The 13,872-nt window shown below is 43.8% G+C and overlaps 1 protein-coding gene across 1 annotated transcript in view; it reads left to right on the top strand.

Moving 5' to 3' along the window:
- LOC115505544 (pappalysin-2) overlaps positions 1 to 13,872 on the top strand; it is a 145,149-nt gene that overhangs the window by 88,587 nt on the left and 42,690 nt on the right. The window contains exons 14-16 of the mRNA XM_032591707.1: positions 2,201 to 2,369; positions 3,790 to 3,925; positions 5,633 to 5,742. Of these exons, the coding sequence (XP_032447598.1) occupies positions 2,201 to 2,369; positions 3,790 to 3,925; positions 5,633 to 5,742 (415 nt within the window). The remainder of the gene's footprint in view (positions 1 to 2,200; positions 2,370 to 3,789; positions 3,926 to 5,632; positions 5,743 to 13,872) is intronic.

The following is a 13,872-nucleotide window of genomic DNA, read 5'->3' on the forward strand; positions in this document are numbered from 1 at the left end:
AGCACAAGCAGGGGTGGGGCAGAGAGAGAGAGAGGGAGACACAGAATCTGAAGCAGGCTCCAGGCTCTGAGCTGTCAGCACAGAGCCCGACTCAGGACTTGAGCTCACAAACCACGAGATCATGACCTGAGCCGAAGTCAGACGCTCAACTGACTGAGCCATCCAGAATCATTCTGAATCAGAAGTGGATGCATTAAAACAGCAACATGGAAAACACCCTCAAATTGGCAGTGAGTCAGAAGGGGAATGGAATGGAATTCACCGTAACAAGACCCAGTTCTGTTGACTGCTGTCTACCCCAAAGCAGTCTCTCTGGTTGGAGGCCATGTTCGTGCGCTAGAAGGAAGAGCAGTTGTTTCGGGCCCAGTGCTGAGTCGTGCCCCCTCTGAGAATCTGACAAAAGCTGTGAATTCTTTCCAAGGAAGTCATGGACTCACAAACAAACAAAATGGCCATGGTAATCTCTAGTGAGATTCTTGCCCTTCAGAAGTTCAGGATAAGAGTTTTAAAAGGAACTCTGTTTTAAAAGAAAATCTGTATGCTGCATCTTCTCCCCTCTCCAGAGAACTAAGAAACAGTGGTAGCATTATCAGTTGTGTTACCGTATTAACACTGATGATCCCAAGTCACTTCTGGGTAGTCCGCTGAGTTTGGCATAACTTTTTCTTCCCGTCATCCTACCTGGTATCTCCCAGTACACTTAGGAGTGAGACTTCTCAAGATGAAAGTCTTACATAAAACCCAACTGTAAACAGGTTAGACCCTGAACTGGTATTTATCAAGCTCTCTTGAGAGTAATATATCATATATTGCAAGCATACCTAGTTGTATGGTGTTTCGCTTTATTGTGCTCTGAAGACATTGCAGTTGTTTTTTTTTTAATTTTTTTTTCAACGTTTTTATTTATTTTTGGGACAGAGAGAGACAGAGCATGAACGGGGGAGGGGCAGAGAGAGAGGGAGACACAGAATCGGAAACAGGCTCCAGGCTCCGAGCCATCAGCCCAGAGCCCGACGCGGGGCTCGAACTCACGGACCGTGAGATCGTGACCTGGCTGAAGTCGGACGCTTAACCGACTGCGCCACCCAGGCGTCCCAAGACATTGCAGTTTTTTACAAATAGAAGCCTCGTGGCAACACTGAGCAGGTCTATAGGCATCATTTTTCCGACAGCATTTACTCACCTCTTGTCTCTGTGTCATATCTTGGTAATTCTCACACTATCTTAGACTTTTTTTCATTAGTATTGTATTTGTTATGGTGATCTGTAATCAGCAATCTTTGATGTTATTATTATAATCATTTTGGGGCACCATGAACCACACCTATATAAGGCAGCAAACTTAACCGATAAATATCATGGGTGTTCTGACTACTTCACTGTCTGGGCATTCCCCTGTCCCTCTCCCTCTCCTTGAGCCTCTGAATACAGAGACACAATAAAACTAGAATTAGGCCAGTTAATAACCCCATGACGTTCTCTAAGTGTTTGGGTAAAAGGAAGAATCACATGTATCTCACTTTATTTTTATTTTTTTATTTAAAAAAATTTTTAATGTTTGTTTTTGTGAGAGAGAGAGAGAGAGAGAGAGAGAGAGAGCGCACAAGTGGGAGAGGGGCAGAGAGAGAGACACACACAGAATCCAAAGCAGGCTCCAGGCTCTGAGCTGTCAACAGAGAGCCCAATGCGGGGCTTGAACTCAGGAACTGTGAGATCACGGCCCTGAGCCAAAGTGAGATGCTTAGGTGACTGAGCCCCCCAGGCACCCCACGCATAGCTCACTTTAAATCAAAATTTGGATATGATTAAGTTTCATTGTTTTTTCATACATAATGCTGGTGCACACTTCTTAGACCACAGTAGAGTGTAAACATAGGTTTAAATGCACTGGAGACCAAAAAATTCATTTGACTCACTTTATTGCAATATCTGCTTTCTTGTGATAGTCTGGAGCCAAACCTGCAGTGTCTCCAAGGTATGTCTATACTATATAGGAGCTACTGCTATCACTGATACTAAGTGTATACTACTATTTTTCCTTCCATGACTTGGAAATTAGACTGGAGAGGTAGGACCCATAGCTAACAAGAACGAACTGCTCCCGCCTATTTGCTACTCCTTAGACTTATGGAGAATTCAGTCTTCTCCCATGACCTCCTTGCGGAAGTCTAACGGGCTATTTTGTTTCATGTCTCATCAGCAATTTCCTGAAGATACAGTGCCTGGAGGGTGGCATCTGGGAGCAAGGCAGCTGCGTTCCAGTGGTGTGTGAGCCCCCTTCCCCTGTCTTTGAAGGCATGTATGAATGTACCAATGGCTTTGAACTCAACAGCCGGTGTGTGCTCAGCTGTAACCAGGAAAGCGGAAGGGTAAGATGACTTGAACTTGGTTTTGGAGCAGGCCATGCTCTAATCCTGATGACCCATCCAAGAATGTTCACCAGAGATGATCTAAATGAATCCCAACAGGCAGGGCCTTCCTAAGTTGAAGTTCTACCCAGTGGTGTTGCTATTATTTGATGGAGAATTCAGAAGAGACCATGTTTTTGGAATAGTTTCTCCTGAGTTTAGAACTTCCTCTTGGATAAAAGGAAAAACCGGATGGGTTGAGTCCCTGGGTAAGTTCCAGAAATGCTGGGATTTTGATCTGGCAGTCAGTGTGATTTCCTCCCATGTATGGCCACTGACCTAACCTGGCTATGAAAGCTGGTATCATGTTTTTCAACAAACGGAGTCCTGAACAGAAACACAAATTCCTCGGCAAAGGCGAGGCAAAAAACACCGTTTGACTACCATTCTCTCTAGGATTTTGGCGCAAGAGGTCTCAAATGAAAACCACAGTCTTATCGTGGTTACGTGATTAAAATCAATGTCAGGTTTGAATCTTTTCAAGTACCACACACATACATGAGGCAGGAAGTTAGGCAGACTTCCTAGGCAGAGATCAATGACCTTGACTGCTCTCCTGGCCCATGTCTATCTCAGTGTCCAGCACTCCAAGGTAAGCACTGCTGGACAGATGTGGAAAGAATAGGCCATGAAATGAGACCCCAGAGAAATCAAACACATCCGTTTGCACGGATTGTTTAAGGCCTCAAGGAGTTGGCCCTGGATGAAGGGAGAGTTATCTACAATTCTAAAACCTTGCTTCCTTGGGTTTTGCGATTTGCTGCTATTTTCTCTGTGATCTGCATATAGTATGCTTTGTGATCATTGGGGCTGTAGAGCCAAGAGTTACACAAACCAGCACACCTATGGAGAGAGGGAATAAAACTTTGGTGAGATCAAAAGCAATCGTGATATGCCCATTCAAGCAGAAAGGCAAAAACACCTTCATAAAGATTATGAATTGGCTTCACTGGATCACACTCCTCTTGAAAAAAATCTGACATTTGCTACAAGCAGCATTGGTGTGATAGTATGGATGAATCGATGCAAAACAACGCCATCTGTGGAAAAAAGTCCAAAAATAGCTACGAATATGTGGGCTACAGTTGACAACTGAATCCTTCTATCCGAAGGAAAACACATTGTTAATAAATTTCATTAATGACAAGATTGTTCATGATTTCTTCACGTCAACACGCCAAAAAAAAAATTGTCTTAACTTTTCTCATTTTTTATTTTTATTTTGTGGTCAGTAACAACATGGTTTATTATTTCAATCGTGTCTTTTAGTCCAGGTCCTAAAAACTGGAGAACACTACCATTTAATCAGACCTCTTTTTCCCCTTTGTTCTAAATGAAATTAACAAAATAAGAATGGAAATGTTTACTTCTGATATTCTAGGTTCCTATCCTCTGCACTAAGGAGGGACTGTGGACTGAGGAGTTCAAGTTGTGTGAGAACCTACAAGGGGAGTGCCCACCACCCCCGTCGGAGCTGAATTTTGTGGAGTACAAGTGTGAACAGGGATACGGGATTGGTAAGTTTGGGACGAGATGCTGAGTTCTGCTCCCAAGGCATCCTTTTATGAGGCCTCGCTGGATTTGGAGTCAGATCCATTGTCCTCCCTGAGGAGTGGTTGGAGGTGCAAGTTGACTCTTCGCTGCTTCAGTAAAAATGAAATTTATGGCAAACGCATCCGTTTTACTCTTGCACATGTGTGTGCCGTTGGTATTGGTGCTGCTGCTGAGCCGTTTGCAGAGTGTCTGGTCATGTCACCCACTTAGCTGCAGGCGGAGAGTGGATTGATTTGTGGCAGGAGTTGAGTTGTAGTCCAAGAGGACAGGCGGGAATGTGTAGCCACATACCACACATGTCCTGAGTCCCTTCTCTGTCATTTCTGCCCTTGAATCTGGAGCGGGGCGTTCCCTCCTGAAAAGGCCGCTTGGAGATTGCAGGCTTGCATTGCCCTTCGGCCATTCTTTCTCTACAGGGGACCAGGCTCCGGAGCCTCTGGGCAACTTCTGAATCAAGTAATTGCAACTCTGTGGTCAGAGCTGATCTATAGAGAAGTTGATTCAACTTTGCCCTGGCTGGCCATAAGCATCATAGAAAAGAGATGCTGTTTGTGGCAAACCTTGTAAGGTTAACCCTGAGTTCTGAACTGCACAAGTAAGGAGTAATTTTATGTCATTCTGTGTCACGCCAATGGGTATAATTTGAGTGAATGAGAAAGCTCATTAGTTTCTGAGACGGTTCTTTATCATCTTCAAGCTGCTCTTTGCACCAAGATATCTCATGGCCAGGCACAGAGTAGTAGGGTGCTCAGACTGGGCCTCTTGAATGGTATTTCGTGAGCAAATTCTCATCTCCCCACTCTCTACTTTCTGCATTAAAATGTCAGGTGCTCACATATATAGAGCTCTTAAGAGTCATGTAGCATTTTGAGTTATTTCATAGGTTTGTAAAAAACATAGAAATAGAGATAGGAAGAGCTGCAAAGAAACTTGGAGATGAGCATATCTATAGATGAGGAAATGGAACCCTGGGAGCAAGCCGTCTTTGAATAGAATTTTCTAAGACACTTGGACCCACATACAAGGGAGTAGAGCAAGATTTTCCTTCAGAAGGCTAACACATGACCAAAATCTCTGCTTCTAATTTCCTGTTGCTTTCTCTTTTAAACACATAGGTTTCTTGGCTGCCAGCATAATGTTCAGTGGGGCAACAGACATAAATCTGCCTTCATCATTTCTGGGCCATTTTCCCCCCAGCTAGTACACTTCTTAGGTGATGGCTGCTGTACTTATCAGCCTTCCAGAGATCATATAAGCAGGAATGATATTAAATGTGCTAAAAGGCATCGGCCAATCAGGATAGTCTTTGGCTGGCCAGAGTCCTAGCGTGGGGTCTTGGGAGTCTGCAGGACCAAGAGTCAAACTTTTAATTGCTGGATCATGCAGGGGTTCAGAGATTGCAGAGAAGGGGCTGTTCTGGACCAGAAAGAGGAGTGGACATCGGGTCAAGGGGAGTTAACGTGGAGCAGTGACCTCTGTCGCAATTAGTGTAGAAGGGTCTCTACAGGTACATGGTAGATGAATGTCAGCCCTGCCTATATCCGTGATTATGTGGTGACCCATAACATAGAAATTAATTGCCCTTAAAAAATCAAAGCTGTCGATTCCAGGATGAAAAAGACTGAGATCTAGGAAGTTCAAGTCTCTGCTGTAAATTTCTGTTCCTTCAGGTGCTGTGTGTTCCCCATCATGTGTGATCCCCCCTAGTGACCCCGTAGTTCTGCCTGAGAACGTCACTGCTGACACGCTGGAGCACTGGATGGAACCTGTCAAAGTCCAGGTGAGGAAAGGGACATTTTTATGTGCCAAGGACGTAAGAGGGCTGAGAAATCCACAACTGACAGCATATTCCCTGGAGTAATTTCCGAGGCTTTCAAAGTATCTTTAAAGCAAACAACCACACGGCTCATTCCTAGAGAGAAAAATTAAAACTCAGGAGGAGAAAAGAGGACACTTGGGAAAAAAGATGGCCCCTATCCAAAGGACAGTTTAAAAGATAATCTAGAAGGAGGACTTGGAGACATAAGAGAACGGTAATTCAGGAAGGGAAATTGAAAGAGAAAATCACTGCTAATGAAAAGTAGGACAGGAAGACTTTGAGGAAGCCAAAGAAATGAATAAAGATGAAAGAAGGGTGGAGAGGGAAGGATGGCTTGGAAGAGATGGTGATGCAACTGGAAACGGGGAAAGAATGACCGCAGGGAGTCCGAGAGAGCTGCCTTCCCTGTCTCTGTCCCCACCCTTTCTGAACCCCGAGATCCTCTCCCAGGGCCATCTGGAGTCCAGTCAGTCGTGGGTAGGACCCAGTACATCGGCGGCCTCTTCTCTGGGCTCTCCGTTTGTTTGCATTCTCAGTTGAAACCCCAAGAATGCCCATCCCTGCCTTTTCTCTCCTCTGGGCCTAGAAGAAGGGCCGCTGTCTGCCCGCCCCCCCCCCCGCCCCCGCCCATCTCCTCAGTGCCATTTCCAAGCCATTACCCTGCCTCCTCCCTGGAGTCACCCACATTTGAATCTAATGCCAAAGGAGCACATCACTCACCACCCTCATCTTCTGTCATCCTCTGACCCTCCAGTCACCTCCTCTTCTCATTTCTTAAACATTTGAGCTCCTAGGTCATAGTCATGTGAGCTGATATTCCTGCATAACTCATTGGTTTCGGTATCCACACACTTGATCCTCCCAGAACCTGGGTTCTCGGTTCCATGGCCTCCTCTCCTCCAGTGATCACCTGTACCTTTCTGGCTTTCTCCCCTACACGCTTCCCTTGGCTCACTCTGATCTTGCCACAGTGGCTTCCTCGCTGATTCTTAAACATGCCAGGTACACTCCCACCTCAGGACCTTTGCTCTGCAGTTCCCTCTGCCTAGACTGTTCTTCTCCCAGGTATCTTCACGTCTTGCTCCTTGGCTTTCTTTAGAATTTTACTCAAATTCCAGGCCCTCTTTGACTGTTCTAGCTAAAATTTTAACTCACCTAACACTTTCTGTCCCCCTTTCCCTTTTTTATTTTTTCTCCTTAGGACTTACCATTACCAGGCATATTATACATTTTACTTATGTATCTTATTTAGTATCCCTTTCTGCTGCTATAATAAAAAGCCCAAGGAGGGATTATTGTCTGTTCCATTCACTACTATATTCCCATATCCTAGAACAGTGTCTAATATGTAGTAAGTGCTCAGTAAATATCTGAGAGGCGAATAAATGAAAAAGAGGAAGAAAGGGCAATACGAAATCAGGATGGAGAAGATCCTGTGGTACCACAGGATCTTCTCCATCCTGATTTCGTATTGCCTAACTTGCGTTAGGTATCTCTCCTTAGAATGGGAAGGGTGGGGATGACAGGGAGTCTGGGAGCTTGGTTGCCTTATTAGACTAACAAATGAAATCCTTGGAAGGCTGCTCTCCTAGAGTGACCAAGAGATGGGTTCTAGAGATGTACTGCATTTCATCTGGGAACCGTCCTCAGATTGCTTCTTTTTTCCTCACCAGCTAGTGGCGCTATCTTATGAGCAGGGATTTGTGTCAAAGCAAGAGGATCAGGAAAAATTACTCTTATGTGTGACTCAGGAGAGGGGGACGGGAATGGCGTGCTCCTACGAATTCAATCAGTTATTCATTGGACAATCCTTGATCGGAACTTACTGTGGACCCTGGAATGGGGCTGAGTGCAGGGAATATGGAGATGGAAAAATGATAGTCCTTCTATTTACAAGACTTAAAATCTGGCCATGGAAACAGACATTTATAATAATGCAACACAGGAGGTGGTTTGTTTGTGGTAGAAGGTACTGTGGGAACACCCTGGAGGAAGCAACTCATTCTTCTGTTTAGGAGCTTCAGGAAGGATCAAAGGATGAGGAGGCTTTTCCTCTGGGTCATAAAGTATGATCAAGAGAGGAATGTTCTAGAGGCTTGGGAATGTAAGAAGTTCTCTGTGGCTGAAACCAGGGTATGTGCGGGAGTGAGGGAGAGGGAAGATGGATACTAGAAGGCTGAGATAGGGGAGAGACGGCCGGGCAAGATCCTGCAGGGCAGGCCACTGAGCAGGGTGGAGCTCACCAGGAGCCTGAGGGCAGCTTGAAGACTGGACTGGGGTGGGAAGGAGAAAGCCAGAAAACACCTTGCCTGGTTCTCCCATCCCTGGCCTTCCTAAACTTTCTGTGCCACTCCCCACAGTCTGTTGTGAAGGCCTAGCTAGAATTGCAGCGCCTGGAGGAAGAACTCTGGCCTCATGTTTCATGGAGCTCCAGATGGTCTAGACCTTTTCCTTCAGTCCCTTAAACTCAACTTCCTGTGAGGAAAGCCTTCTCTTTCTTCATTAGTAGCTCTAAAGGGGGAAAGGCTTAGGACATTTCAGACCCTTCTCTTCCTCTTGAGAAATCACCTGCTTGAGGAACTCTTCTCCACCCACTTCACCATGAAGGCATCCAGTGGGAACTTGCAAGGCCAGAGTGCAGGCCTTCCAGTGAGTGGGGGTCTCCTGCTTCCGCTTTCCAAGTGGGACATTCAAAGAAGAGCAGTTCAGTTGTCTTCATGAAGACAGCAGGGGCGCCAAATACAGCGACTTTCCTGTTTCCAAACTAGAAAATAATATTCTCTGTTTTCTGAAAGCCTCCTTTTTCTTAACTGTCCTTCACAAGAGTCATTATTACTTATTTTCCCTTTTTCTGTAGCTTTTTGTTTACATTATATTCCTGGTAGCTTTTCCAGTGCTGGGAACCTCGTAGGTGTCTTATAAACATTGGTGGAATGAGCAAAGAAATTCTTGTAGCGCCATTTTCTACTTTGGAAGTAAGTGTCTGTTTCCTCATCAAACTCCAAATTTCATCAGATTTCAGCATCTCTCTGTGACTATGTGACTATATGTCATCACACCCTTGTCATTTTCAAGTTGTCTACCCCAGAGAGGAAATGCAGAATATTTTTTTTTCTCCTTAAGCCAAACATCAAAATCACTGCATATGTCTTGAGTATGGTCTAGTCAGTAAATCCAGATTTTGAAACAGGTTATCCAGGTATGGTTTAAGGATGATAGCATCACAGAAATGTTGTAGACCTTAGAATCCAAATGTGTTAAAAAAAAACGGGGCACCTGTGTGGCTCAGTCGGTTAAGTGTCCACTTTTAGCTCAGGTCACGATTTCACAGTTTGTGGGTTCGAGCCCCGCGTCGGGCTCTGTGCTGACAGCTCGGAGACTGGAGCCCGCTTCAGATTCTGTGTCTCCCTCTCCCTTTGCCCCTCCTCCGCTCACTCTGTCTCTCTCTCTCTCAAAAAGGAATGAACATTAAAAAAAAATTTTTTTTAATGTATTTAAAAAAAAAGCCGAGTTTTTACTCATGATCTCTGTTCTTCCTCAGCTGCATAATTTTAGGCAATTTTACTGTTCTGCGCCTCTGTTTCTTGTGTGTAAAATGGACATAATACTATTTCAAAAGGTGAGTGTGAGTATCAGATGAGAAATGCAGGTAGAGCTTAGCTTTGTGCTTGATGAAGAACAATCTTTCTTGATCAGTTTCCATTCTTACTGGAGACAGATCGCTTTTCCTCACCACTGTCTGCTCTTCCCATCTGTAATGATACTGCCCTGTTCTTTATGATTTGGGGGTACAACTATACCAATCACAATTTTCATACTGTTAGAGACACTATTATTTTAGTGGTGCTTTTTAGACTCGTGTCCTATTCCTGTGTGAAAACAAAGTGAATTAGCTTCTTCTAATAATGAGAAGAAAAATTGAGGTAACTCACAAAATGAGCTTCATCCTTACCTTGTAAGACTAATTCATCCCTTAAAAAAACATCTGAAGGTCAGAATTTCAAAAGCTGGACACAAATGGGGCGCCTGGGTGGCTCAGTTGGTTAAGTGTCCGACTCCTGATTTAGGCTCAGGTCAGGATCTCACAGTCATGAGATTGGCTGATCTCATGTGTGGAGCCTGCTTAAGATTCTCTCTCTCTCTCTCTCTCTCTCTCTCTCTCTCTCTCTCTCATTCTCTCTCCTCTGCTTCTCCCCTGCTTATGTGCACGTGCACAAAAAGAAAAAAACTAAAAAAAATTTTTTTCTCTCAAAAAATTTAGTAAAAAAAATGGAACATATAATTGATAACATTTTCTCCTGAATCCCCAAATCAATATTCTTTGTGCCAAAAAAAAACCCAGAGTTAATCCAGTAGTTCACATGAATTATCATAGAATGGCTAAACAAGCTGTCCTTTGGGTATCTCTCAACAATTTCACGGATATAATGGAATAAAGGAGTATTGCTCACAAAAAAAAAGCTTACATGGGATGCTGTTTTTCTTCCTTTAAAAAAAATTTTTTTTGAATGTTTATTCATTCTTGAGACAGAGAGACAGAGCATGAGTGGGGGAGAGGCAGAGTGAGAGAGGGAGACACAGATTCCGAAGCAGGCTCCAGGCTCTGAGCTGTCAGCACAGAGCCCTACTCGGGGCTCAAACCACAAACCGTGAGATCATGACCTGAGCAGAAGTCGGACATTCAACCGACTGAGCCACCCCGGCGCCCCTTAGGATATCAAAACTTCACCGTAACAGAAAACAAGAGAAAGGGGTCCATGGAAGCACTGGGAATGGGGACCAAGTTTTTGTTCTTATGTTCCCAGGTCCTCAGAAGATTATACACCAGCCACAGATGATTTCATGATGTCTGCTCTTTTGTGGCACCCAGCAGCTCATGAGGGGTGGGAAAGCTAACTTTGTCCTCATAAATAAGAAGAAAAGCAGTTGTATTAAATGAAACTCTTCATCAAGTAAAATCCCTATAACTTACATCGAATCATCTTGGGGGAGGGTCCATATTGTACTCAATGTAGAGTATTGGTGTCCTTAAGAATTCACGTGGGCAGTTTGTAAGAGGAACAGAGCTGGGCTCCCCCTTCAGAAAGGCTGGTGATGCCGTGGGGCACACCAGGTAATTCCGCTGGAGTGCTTTGAGAGACACTGCTGTTACAAAATAAAGTACTGACAACATAAATATTTTAAGTACAAGCACGCCTGTTTGGAGCCTGGCTCATTTGTTTAGTAAGTGGTGATCTCCTTATTTCGTGCAAATCCCTATCTCCCATTCTTCAAATACCTTTTTATCTGGCAGGACTACAGAGCAAATGAATTGAATTGTGTCATTTTCTCTAGTCTGCTTCCAATGACTTCATTCTTTGTAATAAAAATGATATCTTACGTTTGGATAACACTTTATTGTTTTCAACGCTGTGTAGATATATAAAATATATGTTTTCATATATTTATAATTTCATTTTAATCTTATCACACACTAATAAACTAGGAAAGCAGGATTTGATTATCCTTGTTTTACCGATAAATTTGATGTTGGATGATCTGTCCAAGCTTGCACAGCTAACAAGCAATGGAGAAAGGAGTGCAATCGACTTGTCTGATTCCAAATCCAATGTGATTTTCCCCCGAATCACCCTGTTTGCCGTAGTCATTTCTTCCCCGCCTAGTATGTGTTTGGATCAGCAAGTAGAAAAGAAGTCAGTCCTCTCAACTATGAGAACCCCTGCACTTCTCTTCCTTTTCCATAAAGTCTAACAAAAATCATTTAGAGAGACAGTTCCCTGTAACACTATTATTCCTTGTTGGGAAAGAGATTGTTTTTAAAGAACAATCAAGTATACTTTCTAGATACCCACAAGGTTTATTTGCCTTCCTCTGGGAAGTTCTGCTGGTCTTTATTCCTGCAAATGATACCTGACTCCTAGAATCATATACTTTTTGGTAAAGGAAGAATTTCTGAGGACTTAGGTATCCTGGGGTTTTGATAAAAAACAACTCTACGTAGCAACTGGCATATAGAAGAGTGAGATCCTTCTGGGTTCAGGTACTTACCCCTCGGTCGCTTCTGTCTGTGCATCAGCGAGGGTGACGATAATATTATCTGTCTTGCAGAGCTGTTATAAGAGTCAAATATAACACTTTTGAAATGTCTTGCATGGATTTTAGCATATAGTTCTGAATTCAGTAAAAATGAAATTTCACTTCATTTAGTACAAATCTTACCTTTGGAAATTTCCTTCATCTCTGAACAGATATTACCAGCTATCTCTATGAAAAAGAAACGTATCATTCTATGAGTTCTGTACTTTGCTTATTTGTGTGTGTACATGTGTGTGTGTGGACAGAAATGTATAGATCATTTGTCTTTAAAACAGTTTTTTTTAATGTTTATTTATTTTTGAGAGAGAGAGAGAGAGAGAGCAGGGGAGGGGCAGAGAGAGAGGGAGACACAGAATCCGAAGCAGGCTCCAGGCTCTGAGCTGTCAGCACAGAGCCCCATGCAGGGCTCGAACCCACGAACCGTGAGATCATGACCTGGGCCCAAGTAGGATGCTTAACCAACTAAGCCACCCAGGTGCCCCTTGTCTGTCTTTTTCCTGTCCCTCTTACAAATGGGGCTGGGAAGAGAACTAATGGCCATTTATTGTTTCCTATTTGAACATTGACTAAAGAAGCAACTTCTAACAGCTTTTGTTGGGAGACTGAAAGTAAGGATGAAAATTACTGTGACTTCTAAATGTTTCAGGAGCATGGTGTCTGTGGGGAACAAGAGGTAGGGATGTGAAGGGCTCAGATGGACTTTCTGGATCTTTTGTTTTTGTAAAGGTATCTTGCTCCTTCACTTACTACACACAGAGACCTAGACCTTTCCATGGTGGCGACATCAGCAGAGAAATATCCTGGCAGAAAGAGAGGACACCAACAAAAGGGCTTCTTGGCAGTCAAACAAAGGTCTGCCAGTCAAGGTGACCGAGCAGTGGAATCTGGCAGTTGGGATGCAGGCGACAGCCACGTGCCCAATCGGTACCACTGCTCACATTCAGGAACCAGAGCTTTTGCCCCACTGCCTCCCGCATGTCTCAGGCACTGTGTGGACACCCGACTGTCTGGGGAGCCTGAGCTGAGCATGTGGGAGGAGCTCCCCTCAGACTTTTGCTGGGAGCACATCCCTGTTCTTCCTCATCTTCATTTTTTCCTTCCTTTTTCTTTTTTTTTTTTCTGTCATTCTACCCCTAAACGGTAAGATTCTCGAGGGTAGGAATGATCTGCTCGGCACATCGCTCTTTTCATCCATTGCTGGATGAAGAGAGTGGCTCCTGGCTCCACAGAGCTCTTTCTCAGGGCAAACCTTTTGATTTTTCCAGAGGCCTCTGTAAGGTTGAATTTTTATGACTGTCTTTAACCGCTGTGTTGAGAGGGTGTTTTATTCTATCTTGAGACTTACCATTTAAAGCAGGAAAATTAACATTTTGACTTACGCTGTAAAGCATTGGTCCTTCAAGAATCCGATTTCATGGGGAGGTGATTTTTTTATACATAATGTGGCAATTGTTTGCATGTAAATGAGCTTTTCTAAATTATACTTGAAAGTGTTCTGTTCTGAAGTACAAAAGCATCCATCATAACATCTCATTTCCTCTGTTGGTTTGCTTCATAAATTCATTTTGTCACAGACCGAACAATGCTTTTCTTTTCTTTCTTTAGTATATCACAATTAGGAATTAGTGAGGTCCAAACTAATGAGATTTTCCTGTGGCTACACATGTGAGGTTTGCAAAGGTTGTCAACACTGCAGGGAATCCCTCCCTCAGCTCCCCAACTCTTCACTAGAATTGCTCGAGTCAAAACAAATCTTGTAATTTCTGACTTTGTTTTCCCAAATTGGCCCCCAAAGGATTAATAATTCCTTAAACAAAAACAAAACGTTTTAAGAGGGAGAGAGAAGCAGGAAGAGAGAAAGAAGACGGTGCCCTCCAGGAGCCATCGTGTCCGACTAGCTCGTCTCACCCTCCTGTGTGTCTCATGTCCCGATCCTTGCTCTCATCCCCCACAGTGTCCTCTCGATGGGCACAATTGTGTAAGAGCTCCAGTGAC

Source organism: Lynx canadensis, chromosome F1 (assembly GCF_007474595.2).
Source record: "Lynx canadensis isolate LIC74 chromosome F1, mLynCan4.pri.v2, whole genome shotgun sequence".
Classification (NCBI taxonomy): domain Eukaryota; kingdom Metazoa; phylum Chordata; class Mammalia; order Carnivora; family Felidae; genus Lynx; species Lynx canadensis.